The sequence below is a fragment of the Sylvia atricapilla genome, chromosome 1 (genome assembly GCF_009819655.1).
Source record: "Sylvia atricapilla isolate bSylAtr1 chromosome 1, bSylAtr1.pri, whole genome shotgun sequence".
Taxonomy (NCBI): Eukaryota; Metazoa; Chordata; class Aves; order Passeriformes; family Sylviidae; genus Sylvia; species Sylvia atricapilla.
This window is the reverse complement of record NC_089140.1, coordinates 16,578,568-16,592,500: the sequence shown is the minus strand read 5'-3', so window position 1 is coordinate 16,592,500 and position 13,933 is coordinate 16,578,568. Positions and strand designations below refer to the sequence as shown.

The 13,933-nt window shown below is 38.1% G+C and overlaps 1 protein-coding gene across 2 annotated transcripts in view; it reads left to right on the top strand.

The window, feature by feature from the left end:
• APBB1IP (amyloid beta precursor protein binding family B member 1 interacting protein) overlaps window positions 1-13,933 on the top strand; it is a 62,605-nt gene that overhangs the window by 30,367 nt on the left and 18,305 nt on the right. For both annotated transcript variants that reach the window (XM_066315969.1, XM_066315961.1), the window contains exons 8-10: window positions 6,075-6,149; window positions 7,266-7,409; window positions 10,830-10,940. In XM_066315969.1, the coding sequence (XP_066172066.1) occupies window positions 6,075-6,149; window positions 7,266-7,409; window positions 10,830-10,940 (330 nt within the window). The remainder of the gene's footprint in view (window positions 1-6,074; window positions 6,150-7,265; window positions 7,410-10,829; window positions 10,941-13,933) is intronic.

The window sequence follows — 13,933 nt, the reverse complement described above, 5'->3', positions numbered from 1 at the left end:
TTGGCAGCAAATATCACCAAGCTGCTCATTAGGAAGTAATTTTTTTATAGAATGAACCAGTGTTTCAAATAAAACCTGCAGAAAGCAAGTTTTCTTCATTGACATAAGTATCTACAGTCAGGGAAGGAAAACTTACCCTGCAATGTACATGGCTTAATGTTGATTTTTAATATGAAACAGCAAAACCAAATTTAGAAATACACCATGGTGGCTCAGTGTCCTCCTTTCTAGGGCGCATAAACCCACTCAGCAGCAGAAGTTCACCTCCACATTTGATAAATACACTGAAGTGTTATTTGGGTAAGTGGTTTAGAGCAATTCTCTGAACCTCAAACGGAAAGTAAAATTACGAATATTCTGCTCTGGTGAATACTGCATTTGGGTTGCAATGACATTTAGAAATAAACATGACTTAAACTGAAACCAAAGTGTAGCTCTATCCTCATGTCTCAGCTGGATCTGAACAAGTCTGCAGTCATTGAGCTTTAGCCTTCCATGATAAGCTCTAAAATGAACAGTATAAGGAAACTAGATCAGTTGTGACAATCACACTGTTGAGATATTTTGCTAATAATAAAGTCTGTCCATCTGTTGGCCATGGTAAACTCAAACATTGTGAATGGGGAAAACATATCAGCACTTTGTGGCAGAAAGTAATCAGTACTGTACAGATCTCACAGTAAATACTGAAACATGGTAAAATACATGATCTGCAGTGAGTCCCTGAAAAGGTAAACCAAGCGGAAAGGCTGAGTTGTAGGGGGTAAGATGTGTGATTAACTAGCTGACTACTTACAGAAATTATAGTGTAACCAATGAGAAACTGAAATCTTGTGCTCTGAGACTGCTGAGTATATTCAGCCTCCTTCTAGCTTAGTCAAGGCTGCCTCATGAAACTCATTTTGGGAGTACATAAATTGCAGAATTTTTTTTTTGACACACCCAGTGGTGCTAATGCTGCAGCAGTTGAATTCCTTGTTTTATTTCATGCTCATTCTATTGGGAGGGTTTTGTGGAGATCTCACCATTTTTTAACTTGCAGATATATTTCTAGGGAAAAAAAGAGGCAAATTCCAAAGGTGGCCAAGTGCCTACAGTTCATTCTTAGACAAATTAGTGATCCAAAATTTTCATCACAAAGATTTGACACAATTAAGTGCTTTAAAAAAACATTATAAAGATGGGCAGTTGCCTTGCTAAAACAAGTGGACCTCTGAAGAAGGTCTATGACCTGTGCCAATGTTTATTGTTTCTTTCTGTGAACTAGTTATAGACCAATTTAACAAAAACTTAATTAAAATATTTTATTTTCTAAGAGGGATTTCACATTCTGAAATGCAGGATTTATTCTCTATGTGCTGGCAATATGTTACTCAGTTAATGCCTGTGGGTTTTTTTGAAGATTATCATTCTTGTAATGCATCACTTGGTAGTTTTTCTGCAGCTTTGTTTCTGAAATACTTTTTTTAAGTGTTTGAAATACCTTTTAGAAAAACCACTATAAAATTCTCAGGTGTCTCCCTCACCATGAAGACAGGCACGCTTTTGCCCTCTGCTCACTGTGATATAATAGACCCTGCAGGGAACTTGCAGTAAAAGGCTGTTCCATGAATGCCATCAGTGACTCATGTGCAGAGAAGGAGCATCACAAGTCTGTGACTAAAGAGTGAAACAAAAATACATACTGGTACATGGGCAAATAAAGAGAACCTTTATAACATTGGAAAGGTGATGCTTTGTCATGTGGTTGAGTGATGCTGGTTTTCTCTTGAAAGAAAAGGTTGTCAGTTATCTTTTCAAAAAAACCTCAAACAATAACTCTCATCTGTAAGACACTAAAAAGAAAGAAAAATGAAGGAAAATGGTTGTTTTTAAGATGTAGCTGAATCTAAACTCCTTGCTGTAAATGCTGGGCATGCTCCTAGAACACTATTTCACTTCTGTTTGCATGAACTTCCATTTCCTGTGTTTTTCTTTTGATAAAATGAAACAGTGCAGGCACAACTACATGTGCTTTTCTTTGTTTGTTTTCTTATTTTTGGACAGTATTTATGAAAACTGTTGAAAGTCTCTACAGTGAGTACTTTATGCTTTTGCTCCCTCATATGTGAGCCAAAAGCTAGAGTTACACCTTCCAATGGAGAACCCATACACTGAATTGATATTTTATTTCTTCTGAAGAGCAAGAGTTCTCAAGAGCATGACAAGGTGGAGTAAGGATTTGTAATGTCTTTTGTAACAGAAAGCTATAGTGAGTTTCATGCCTGAATATTTATCTACTATCCACCAGGTGATACTTTTGTTTTACACCAGTTTGGCCAGATTTATGAATCAAGATTTTCCTTTTGTCTCCACTGTTACCCAGTGATGAAAACATAAAGGGGTGACAGGGAACCTAGTTATTGACTATGCTGGCAAAATTGCACAGAAATAGAAGCGAGACAAGGGAGGTGTTTTTCACTGTACTCCCACTGTTTATTAATATTAATTTCTCTCTCTTTTTAGGGGGTTTCAAAAGATTAGCTTAATGTAATTTTTTACTTTTACGATCTTCAGAACAATTATAAGTGTCTTCTAATATTTGTAATGTACAGTTTTCTAGGGGGACACACTATGATATGAATTGCAGATATGACCTTGCTCTGTTATGTTTTTTCTGCACAAACCATGCTGCAGTTGGATTGATCTGAAAGGGGGTGTGAGCTGGCCAGTTCTGGCATCATATTGGGTGCAGGTTGGATGAGCATAAACAAGCAGCCCATTGCTCAAAAGAAGCTAGTCATGAGTATGAAGCAGCTGCCTTGTTTTATGCACACTGTTGGATCTGTGCTGTTTTGGATTTTTCAGATCTTCTGGAAAAATCAATTTTAAGAGCTTGAAAGCAAAAATACAACCTAAGTGTAAGAGGAGGTAGAGGGAGCATGCTGTGTTGGAGTACCTGTTTTTTGCCATGCAACAAGTAGTTGCTGCTGCATTCCCACTTGGATGGCTCTGTGTATGAAAAAGAGTGAAAGGTGTGAGACAGATGCTATTTCATTTAGGGAGTTCATTTTTTGAGCATAGAGACATAAAAACCAATCTGAGAGTTTGATAGTGCAATGGTTAAGTACTGTTTCTGTCATGATCCATGTTTGCTTTGCTTACATGCCAACACAGATGTTCTTGGACACTACTGAAAACACTTTCTGTCTTCCACTGTTTGAGGGTTTTACAGAGAGGTACAGCCTGGTTTGTTTTTGTTTTTTTTTAACCTACCTTTCCACGCAAAAGGAGAAGGCTGTATCCCTAAGTGGAAAGGTTGTATGGATAGACTTGGCTTTTGAATGTAAGAAATAGTTAATTCTCAAATCTGTAGATATATGTAGAAAGCTGCCCTCCAGCTACATCTTATCCCATTAATGACCTGACATCCCAAACCAAACATGCATTTTCCAGTGGTGTCCTCACACAGGAAGGAGCTTGTCTTTTATCATGACCTTTGACTACTGGACTTGAAATGACCTCTTCTGGACACATGTGGTTTTCCTCCTCTAGGATGAATGCTTCTGATCAAAAATAGAAGACCACACAGTGATGAAGCAAGTACAGTGCTCAGTCTGCTCCCCAGGTTTTTAGCCACTGACAAATAATAAGTACCATGTACTTCAGGTTTCAGAACAGAGACATAAAGGAGATAATCAGTAATAAATGAAGTGTGTGTTGACAGGTGAAAGACAACTGTGTACATCTGTGTAACATTGGGTTAGGTGACAGAGCCCTGTTTTCCTAATGAAAAAGCTGTGGCATTAGAGATCCAGCATGGATCCCCGTACAAACCTTCTCTCTTTATGATTAACTGTGTCAGTACAGGGTGGTCTGGGCTTCTGCTAAATAAATGCCAGATGCCTGAATGTGAATCAGTTGTAGTCAGAGGAGCTTTGTTTCTATATTATCAATCCACAGAAGGCTGACTAAGTCGGATGGATGGTCTCCCCACTAGTAGTAAAGTTGATGAGCCAAGCCTTGTTGAGACAGTGATAAGGTGTCAATAAACCTTCATTGTATTTTAGGGGTTGTACTATGTCTTTATAATGGTATAGAGAAGAAGCCTTCACAGGCTTCACACAGCTTATGTCCCCCTCTACTTTCCAAATCCATCCCAAGGTCTGAAGGCCCATCCTATCCTAACAGTATTGAAGCCCAGCTGCAATAGTGCTGCCTATCAAGAGGAGCTGTTGCACATGCATGGATTGCTGGGCTGCAGCTGCTAAGAACTTTTAAGTGAGTTTTGTTTTGAGCTGATTTGGGTTTTTTCCCATTCTGAATATTGTCTTTAGATGTAATTGCAAAGCTGTGGTCCTTAGTGTTTGCTTACCTTCCGCTGTGGACGAAAAATGTGTCCAGGCAGTCTGAAGCCAGCTGCATGTCCTAGGATAACTGTTATAGTCAATGCTGAAGTTTCTCACACCACAGACATGGCATCAGCATAGGCCACATTGCAGGTGTCTGTCTTTCTGAGCTCCCTTATCTGACATATTGTGAACTTTCAAGTTTTTAAAGAACTGGTTTTGAGATCCAGACCTCTTCTGCTTCCTTTCCTGGTGCCCCTCCAAAAACGGTCTGCTCTGTGGCTTGCATTCGGGCAAACAGCTGTTCACAGCACTGCTTGGAAAACAAGATGTGGTTGTGTGGAAGAGCAGAGTTTCACTTCAGATAAATTTCATTGCTTTAAATGTGGTCTGCTGGCAGGCAGATTTGCTGCTTTGTGTTTTTTCTTTCTTTTTCTTTTGGCAGCAGCCTGTTCCTTCATTTACACACTTCTCATTTGTATTTTGGTAATGTTTACATTTATGTTGCAGTTTAGGTGTTGAGGAGTTCTAGGCATGTAAATATGTTGTCACTTTCTCATAGTCTTGACACATGAAGAGATAGAGAAAAGTCAGATAAACTGAAAAACTGTAAACCACAAGAACTCTTGAGTGTAACCATTCTGGCCTCAAGGCCATGGATCCAAATAGCTACTTGATACATCCATCCTTGATCTTCCTTCACATTCAATTGCCTTACACTGTGCAGGCAGCTGTCTGTGTTTGTCTGGCCCTGCTTGCTGTGGAGCAAAGTCACAGCACCTGCTCCAGCACACAGGTCCTAGCATCCTTCCCACACATCAGAATCTGTACGTATGTCCGTGTGCTGTCCTTTTGTCCATCTGTACAATGCAGATGGATGCAGACTGGTTATTGCTGTTCAACAGTGGGTGAATTTGTTTTCATGGGTGAGCGTGTTCTTGAGGCAGCATGGTTCCTTATTTGTGGCGCAGGCAGGCACTGGGTCCTCCAAGGGCAGCTGCATCTTCACAGAAACAGAGGAGTGCAGGCTTTATTTTCAGTAGGCTTGAGCACATGTGCCAAGATATCATGACGATCACTTCTTCAGATTTCTTCTAGATTTTGCACAGTTTCTTTGCTGCTTAAAAGTACTTTGAAGAGCATGAGCAGGGGTACAAAAGTAGAAAATAGTAACTTTGGATAAAAAGTGCTTTGGCACATAAGCACTTTAACTAAAAATTGAGAGCTGACTTGTATCCAGAGTGCAAGATACAAAGCATGCAAATGACCAGATTGGGTTGTAGGGAAAATGCTTTCTAGCCTTTTGATACTGTATTGTATTCATTCTATATCAGCATGCAATCAAATGTTAGGTTCTCTACAACCTGTAATAATATAGGAAAAATTGTGAGTTGTATAGTAAAAATTGGAATGCTAAAACCGAAACTCATTGACCCAGAAAAACAGCCAAAACCAAAAGCCACTGGTTTTAATTTCTGGAGGCCATATTTACATAGGCAAAAACAATCGTATGTTAGCTTTGAACAATATTCATAATGAAGAACTAAAATTCAGAATAAAGAACTAAATGAGCAGGCAGATGTGATTAAACTTTTCTGTAAGAAGAGTCCCTAAGCATGTGTCTTTTGCACCTGCTGATAGGGTACTCATTATTGAAAGACTCAGTAACTATTGAGTTTGTAGCAATCTAGTTTCTTTTATTGCTGGCTTTATAATGAACATGAACTTCTTTTGTGTCTTCACCAGAATTTCTACCTGGCAAACAAAGGGAAGAAAGAAAGCAAAGAAATGAATGATAAAAACAAAGAGGCTTTGCTGGAGGTAAGCCAAATTCTTAGGCTGATTATACAGATGTCACCAAGACTCCACCACCATTTGCACATTTGTCTGCAATAACATTTAGTCCTTTGTGGGAACCAGTGTAACAGGAAGTTGTTGGTGTCTTTGTATCTCGGGTTTAATATGTAGACTTTCCTCTGCATCTGCTGCTTCTCGTTAAAAAAACGCAGATTGTTCACTCTTAGGTCAGCCCTTGGGACTTATTGTTAGTAAGGTTGATCAGTACTGAACAATTATCTTTAGATTAGAAGTGGATTTACTTCTCAACTTGTTAGCTGTTCTACAACAGAAAAAGACCTGTTCACTTTTCCAGAAAGTCTGTTTAATCTCTTGCCTCCTGCTCAAGTTTTGCTTCAGATGTACTCTTGAAAGAGAAAAACCCAGAGCTGTTTGAAAGAAAAGATTACCACAGTTCTCCAGGCAAGCAGTTTGGTGAAAGCTCACAAAGGAAATGCTTTTCTCAGGTGACTGAGGACTCATATTTCCAAATTAGTGCATCTCCTGAAGGCACCAGATGTTAACCATCAGAAATCCTGGTTAATTCTGGATGAAAACCTTAAGTGATAAGTGTGTTTGCATTAAAAATTACCTAACAGTAAGTCCTTCAAGCAAACAATTAGTATATCAGATTAAACAGTGTTTTAAATGCTAGCATGTATTTCAAAGTGAAGGCAGAGGTTCAGCTGTTTTTAGAGCTCTAAGCAGTCTCTGAAGAATCTCTCTACCATAATATTTCTCTACAGAACCTCTAAACACTGCAATAGAGAAAAAAAAGCAACAGTACTAACCACTCTGTTCTATAGCCTTCACTGAGCACATCTATGTCTAGTTAAAAGCCTTTGTAGGTTTTTGCTTGACCCTAAGGGATGGAGATTTTGCAAGCCTTCTTTATCACTGTGTGAGCACCCAGCATTAGCTTGGAAAAGTTTCCTTTGCCTGTCTAAGGTGTTCATCTCCCCAGTAACTGCATTCCCCATGTTCGTATGTTCACTGTCATGAGAAATGTCTTTATTTTTCAAGAAAGCATTTTTCTGCTATATATTGATAGGATTGTCCTTAAGTGGATTTATCTTGTGCGTTATTATTCTTGTTGCACAGGAAAGCTTCTGTGGGACATCTGTCATTGTGCCAGAGCTTGAAGGGGCTCTTTATTTAAAAGAAGATGGAAAAAAATCCTGGAAGAGGCGTTATTTTCTTCTACGAGCTTCTGGAATTTATTATGTACCCAGAGGAAAAACCAAGGTCAGGAAGCCAAATAATCCTTTTAGCAATAAAACAATTCATGGAGGTGAAAGTGTAGAACTCCCAAGGTGATATTTGAAGAGCACTGTCTGGTGCATCTGAGAGGGCTGAGATTTCCATGGTTCAACTTTGACTACATCACTTGTGCAAATACTAGAATGCAGTCACTGAATCCTGTCATGTTTCTCTCCTTCAGATTTCTAGGGACATATAAAAGCATTAATAAAATAGTGCTCCTCCGGGAGGCAGGAGGGGAAAGAAAAACAGCATAGCACCCATCAGCTGGTGAAGTGTTGCCAAAATACTTCACTGTTTATGGGTTTCCTGTGAAAGCCTATCTTAAAAAGTTATCAAGTAAACTATTTTTTGTCCAAAAAAAGGTAGAATTTTACTTTGCTTGATACTGACTTTCTGGGCCAGTAACCAGCAAGTGAAGTGCTGTACATTTTTTATTACAGTGATCTATACATAGAGAATGTGTTGTGTCTTTTATGGCTTTTTAATACCACCCATTATGTAGAAAGAAGTGGGTCAGAAGTGTCTACCCAGCTGAATCAAATTTACTTACATTTAGTATTACAAAATACTTGAAGAGTCTGAGGTACCAGCACTGGATGTATTGCACGTACAGCTGTGGCTTTTCATTTCCACGGTGATGAGGTAGAATAGTGGATTCTGGGACTGGTGATATTTTTTTGGTGTGTGTTCTGAAAACCTCTTCTGTTACCGCTTACATCTCTGCTAATGCTTCATATTTAAAAATGCTGCTGCTGGTGGTGAAGCTTTACTGTTATGATTTATGCTTTGAAACTTAACTCTTCTGCTACTTCCTGACTAAAATAGGAAGGAAAAAATAATTTTTATCTTGTAAAAGGATGTTGTGCTGCTGCTGCAGTAACCTGTGTTTATAACTGAACCACAGTGAAACACAGATCACCTTACTGCTTTATCAGCAATTGATTTTGACTTTACCTGACCCTGAGATAATGGCTTTCATGCCTCAAATCAGGTTGTGCACACAACATCCAGTCAATTAGGATCTAGAATGCTATTTAGAAGGCATTTAAGGTGGAAAAAATGTAATAGTCAAATGCAAAGTTTATCTTGGACATTTCCTTGTAGTATGCCTCCAACAATGACCAGTAGTACAGTGCCAAAGCAAGGCAAGCATGTGCTGATAGTTACTCAGCCTTTTTTCATCATTCAGTGATACCTGTTCCAGTGACTTTTCATCATAGTGCAAATGAGGGAAGTGCTTTCTTTTTTCAGGTGATAGGCTGTAAACCGCTTGTTACAGTCCCCTTGTAACAGCTGTTTAACACTTTACTGCCTGTTCCTCATTTCAGCCTGTGTAACTGCCTGTTATTGAGTATTTTTGGGACTTGTGTGCTTTAAAGTCACTATATTTTCACCAGGAATCTCGTTCTTTAGGAGATAGTGACAGCCGTTGAAGACTGTAGAACAGTCATCTGTTTGCTTCTGCATCTGTAACAGCCTTCAGCCAAAGGATTCCTATGCCCATGTCTTAACCATTCCATAGAAAATCAAGTCTCTTAGCTCAAATCTGTGCTTAATGGTGATCTAAATTATTACTGCAGTCTGTATTGGAACAGATGAGGATGAGGTACACTTATCTGTTGTGGAGACGGTAATTTCTGGGACATGAGCAGGATGCAGTGACAGTGTTAAACCTCTTAAAGCACTGCAGTAGAATTCAGTAAAGCTCTTCAGTTAAAACCCTTAAATTATGAGACTTCATCCCTTTGTCAGGGTAGCATGAAAAGTGCACGTGCACCTTGCACATCATTCAGTTGTGGGCAGGGTAGTCTTTCTTTGAGAGATGGAAACGAACACTTGGCAGACAGCAGTATCTTCAGCTGCTGCAGCTGTTTTGAGATTCATCATAGTATTCCTGTTTTCAGTTGTTACACAAAAGCAAAAACATCTGGCATACCTTTGGCCCTTTGTTCTGGCTGTAAAATACATGGTGAAGGTGAAAATACAGGGGCACGTTCAGATAATTTTGCAAACATGCTTGTGGTGATTTTTGTTTCAGGGTTATTTGTTAACAAACCGGCACCAGTCAGCCCTGCTGTCTTAATTTTTTTCTTCAACATTGCTCCACTTATATCCCATTCAAAAATGTGCTGTTAATGGATAGAGTCACAAAAGAAAAGCATCAGAATTACAGATGATAATTAAAAAATCTATTCTTGTTAATTGTGTTGCTATGTCATGTTAACGTTGCTATGTCATGCTAACATTGCACAAATACTCACAGTAAGTGCCTTTGTCCCTTGCATAAAAATCTGTTCCTTAGAAGATAGTAAGAGCTGCATTCATATTGGTCTTAATCACTATTGCCTGGTTCCTAAAGGAAAGGAGCAACACATTGTACTGGATGGATTTGAGCACATTTATGAACTTTAAGATGTTTGAAAAACCGAGGTCCGCGCACGCTCTGACAAAATCTGTGGTATTATCAGCTCCAGTGGAGACAGGAGAGAGAGAGAGAGAAGCCCTGTCTACGTCTAGTAGGAAGTGTTTCACCATAAATCTTATTTGCAAACTCTGTAAATAAAGCTGACTCAAGGGTATATTGTAATGAAAATATCATTAAGAATAAGAACAGCAGACAAGGACCATCATATGCATATTATAACATATCCCCATATCATATCATATCATATCCCATTTTTAAGGGTAAAGGGAGCTTGTGGTTTGTTGATTCCTTTTTGCCTTTTTTTCCCACAATTTCTTGATTTCTCAGTTTAGCAAAGAGTGACCCTGTGAAATGGCTATTTTTGCATTTCCATGCAAAGGATTGCAAAAGTTACTGTATGCAGAATTCATCACTGAGAAATGTGCCAGCAACAGAAACCTTGTTACTTTAGCAATATATTGTGAACAAGCAAATGTTATGATAAACAGAAACGGAATGACACCAGGAAATTTGAGAAAATTCATAACGAAACAGATTAAATGTGTGCTTATTTCCTGATGAGGGCTTGTTTGTTACATGTACAAAAGAAAAACAAGCTCCCAAACCAATTTAGAATCCCAAACTTACTTTCTCCACTCAGAATTTTAAGGGTGTGGTTTATTACTATGGTGTTCTCTTTGACCATATTATACATAAGCTAAAATTTCCAGACAAAGCAATGAAGCACAGCATAATCAGAACAAGAGCAAAATATTGAACTGTGTTATAGATTATTCATAATATGTACTGACCCTCTTTCAATTTTTATTTTAAGAAAGCATACACTTAAAATTAATCCTTCTTTTTTTAGTCAGCCTCATGAGAGTTACAGGAATAAAATTCATTGGCATTCAAGCACTTGATAAAGGTCCTATTGGTAAGTTTCACATCAAAATTCAGTTTGTTCTAAGAATGATGGGCTTGGTTTTCATTTGTAGACATCACGGGATCTGGCATGCTTCCTTCAGTTTGAGAACGTGAATGTGTATTACGGTTATCAACACAAAGTGAAATATAAGGCACCAACAGATCACTGCTTTGTCCTAAAGGTAATGTACAAAAAAATAAGAGTTCTGCAAATGTCACACATTTTGTTTTATATGCACACATGTTTAAGTTTGAATCTCCAAGGATCCTGATAAGATAGAGTAACTGGTGCAAATCATGTGTAATTTCTTCTTTGCTTCATTGTTATCAGCAACATACATTTAGAACCTTAATTTTATTACTGATGGTCCTGTAATATATGTCTACACTGCATCCTAAAGTTGTCTTCAAAACAGGGTTGAATATGCTGACTATTCAGGTGACTGGACACATTTGGACAGATGACACCCATGGCAGATGTATGATGTGAAGTCTGGCAGTCTCTAATTTTGATGTTATGAGCATTATGGATTATACACTAAAAAACATGTCTCTTTTTTTTTTTTTTTTTTTTTTTTTTTTTTTTTTTTTTTTTTTTTTTTTTTTTTTTTTTGTGGTGTAGTCATTCCTGTTGACGGGTTTGTTAAACTGAGATACAAAATTTTGCAGAATAGGCCTCTCATTTGTCATATTTTACTGCAATGCTGTTTCTGGCAGGAAGGCAAAATACACGGTTCATCCACTCATGAAAACCAATGCTTGTTCTTGAATAAGTATCTCATTGCTGCCTCTCCAGGTAATAGCTCTGCAAATAGGCTGAGAATTCTGCATTCCTCTCAGGAAACGAAAAGAAGCCCATGCTTTTGACCTAGTTCAGACAGCAGAAATGAAGCTTTGAGGTTGCAGTAATTTGGCCTTGATTGCTATCTGTCATATCACTGTGTACAAGACAGAAGATAATCTTGTTGCTGCTTTTCTTTTTATAGGTTTGCGGTGCAAACATAGTGTTAGAAAACACAGTATCTTGCCATCTCAGGGGGAAAAAAAAAAAAAAAAAAAAAAAAAAAAAGTAGAAGAAACATTCTCATGTTTCCTTACACATTTCTGGCTGCAGTTGCACACTTAAAGCACTTTTTTATTCAGTTCCAAGATACCTGCTAGCCTAATTTACATATGGCCAGGCAGAAGTGGTTTATAGACACAGATTTGTTTTCTGAAACAGATGTATCTAATTAACACAGATGAACAGTTTTAATACTATAATCCTCCACAAAACACTCTACAAGAAACACAGGTGAGCTTTCAGAAGTTAACAGGCAAGCAGTGCTTCTGAAAAGTACAACCTCTAATGAAAAAAAAGGAAAAAAGGAGCTGATGTAAAAAATAAGGAGAAATTGATTTTCTAAACAGATGACTGGTCTGAGAACTATCTGACTAATTTAATAACAGCTATTCACATTCTGTTCAGATGAAAATAAAGGCATGATTTTTGAATGTATGTAGCAATGTGTTTAACTGTCCACAATAGTTAGGTAATCTTGCTGGACTCACTGCCATCTTTTTTGAGAAGAGGTATGCTATTGACACTAGCAAAATGTCACACCTCAACTGAAATTCTTGCTTTATTTCATGTGTGATGTTAGTGCTCTACCTTCAAGGTGAAATGGGAAAAACAAAATCAAAAGCTCACATGGGAAAGCTTTATGCGTAATAGCTTTATATATGTATGAAACTGACTTAGCAAATCATGTTTGCTCTAATGCTTCTAAAATGTGTTTGCAGTACACTAGAAAAAACATTGTAACAGTAATTATTTCTGAATGATATAACTTAGTGATGAATAGATTATGTTACAGTGCTTGTTTTTCATTTTTATTGTTACAAATCATCATTTGGTAGATTCTTTACCCTCTTAGTTTCAGACTTGGCTTTTTTTTAACGGCTGATTTGCAGTGGCTGGAGTTGGTCAGGAAATACAGGCAAATACTGATATCTTCATATTTTCTGTTGATTCAGAAGTGAAAGTCTCCCACTTAGGGTGGCTTTCTGAGGGCGGTGGAATGGAGAGTTTAATATTTATTATAATTCCTGTACATTAAGTTGAATTCTATATATAAATAGGGTATTAATTCTACTTTTTAAAGCCGTGCTGCTGAAATGAGTTCTCTCATATCCTTGTCTTACCTTTGGAGGTTGGAGCTGAGGATGTAATACATTTTGTGATCTGTGAGCTGAGCGAAAGAGCAAAGTTAAATGTCAGTCTCTATGATTGGATCCATGGTGGCACAAAAGTGTGTGGATGGTAACACTGAGCCATTTATCACACTTAGTCACATTTTTGTCCTGCCTGGTTTGATCTGGAACTCTCCAAGAAGAAAATATCTCTTTTGATGTGAGACACTTGTCCTGACATGTCAAAGGAAAACAAACCATCATTCTTGAGGTATTTCTCATCCTGCCATATTTTGAGAATGAAGTCCTCAAGAAGAAATGACAGTATTCTCACAGACAGATGCAGTGAGCAACAAAAGGCAATGGATTTAATGGGTAAACATTTGTTTTCATTACACAGGAAGCCTAGTAATTTTGTAGGAATTTGGATACCCAGTTCAGTCCAAGTCAGTTGGAAATTTCTCCACAGCCAAGGCTCTGCTGTGTCTTCACAGCTCTTTATTGCCCAGTGTGTGCCTTGCCACTGAGAGCAGGATAAGATTATCTATTTTACAACAAGTAGGGGAAGGTAATTGAAAGAGTAACAGCCACAGCCCGTGCTAGCTGTTCACTTAGCTGGCTGTAAAGCAAAGGAAATATTTTGGGGAAAAAGGTTAGTCTGGAAGCCATTATTAGCTCCAGCAAGCTGTAATGCCACTTGGGAAGTTTTTGAATAGCATTCCACTACATTTTTTAAAGAATTGTTTCTTTCTGAGGACCCCCTTAGGAACTGCTATGTCAAAACAGGGAGCAGTCAACAGTGAGCAAGTCACTTGCTCTGCTGTGTTCAGGCATAACAGAAGAACCTGCCCAGCTCAGAGGCAAGAGACCAGCTTATACTTTATAGTACAAGAGAAATGTAAGGGTGTAGCAGCTTCAGCAGTACCTTGCTTCTGTGCTAGGTGGAAAATCTTGCTGAATTCAGAACTATATCTTCCCAGCTTTGAGAACTGAGTTGAAAAAA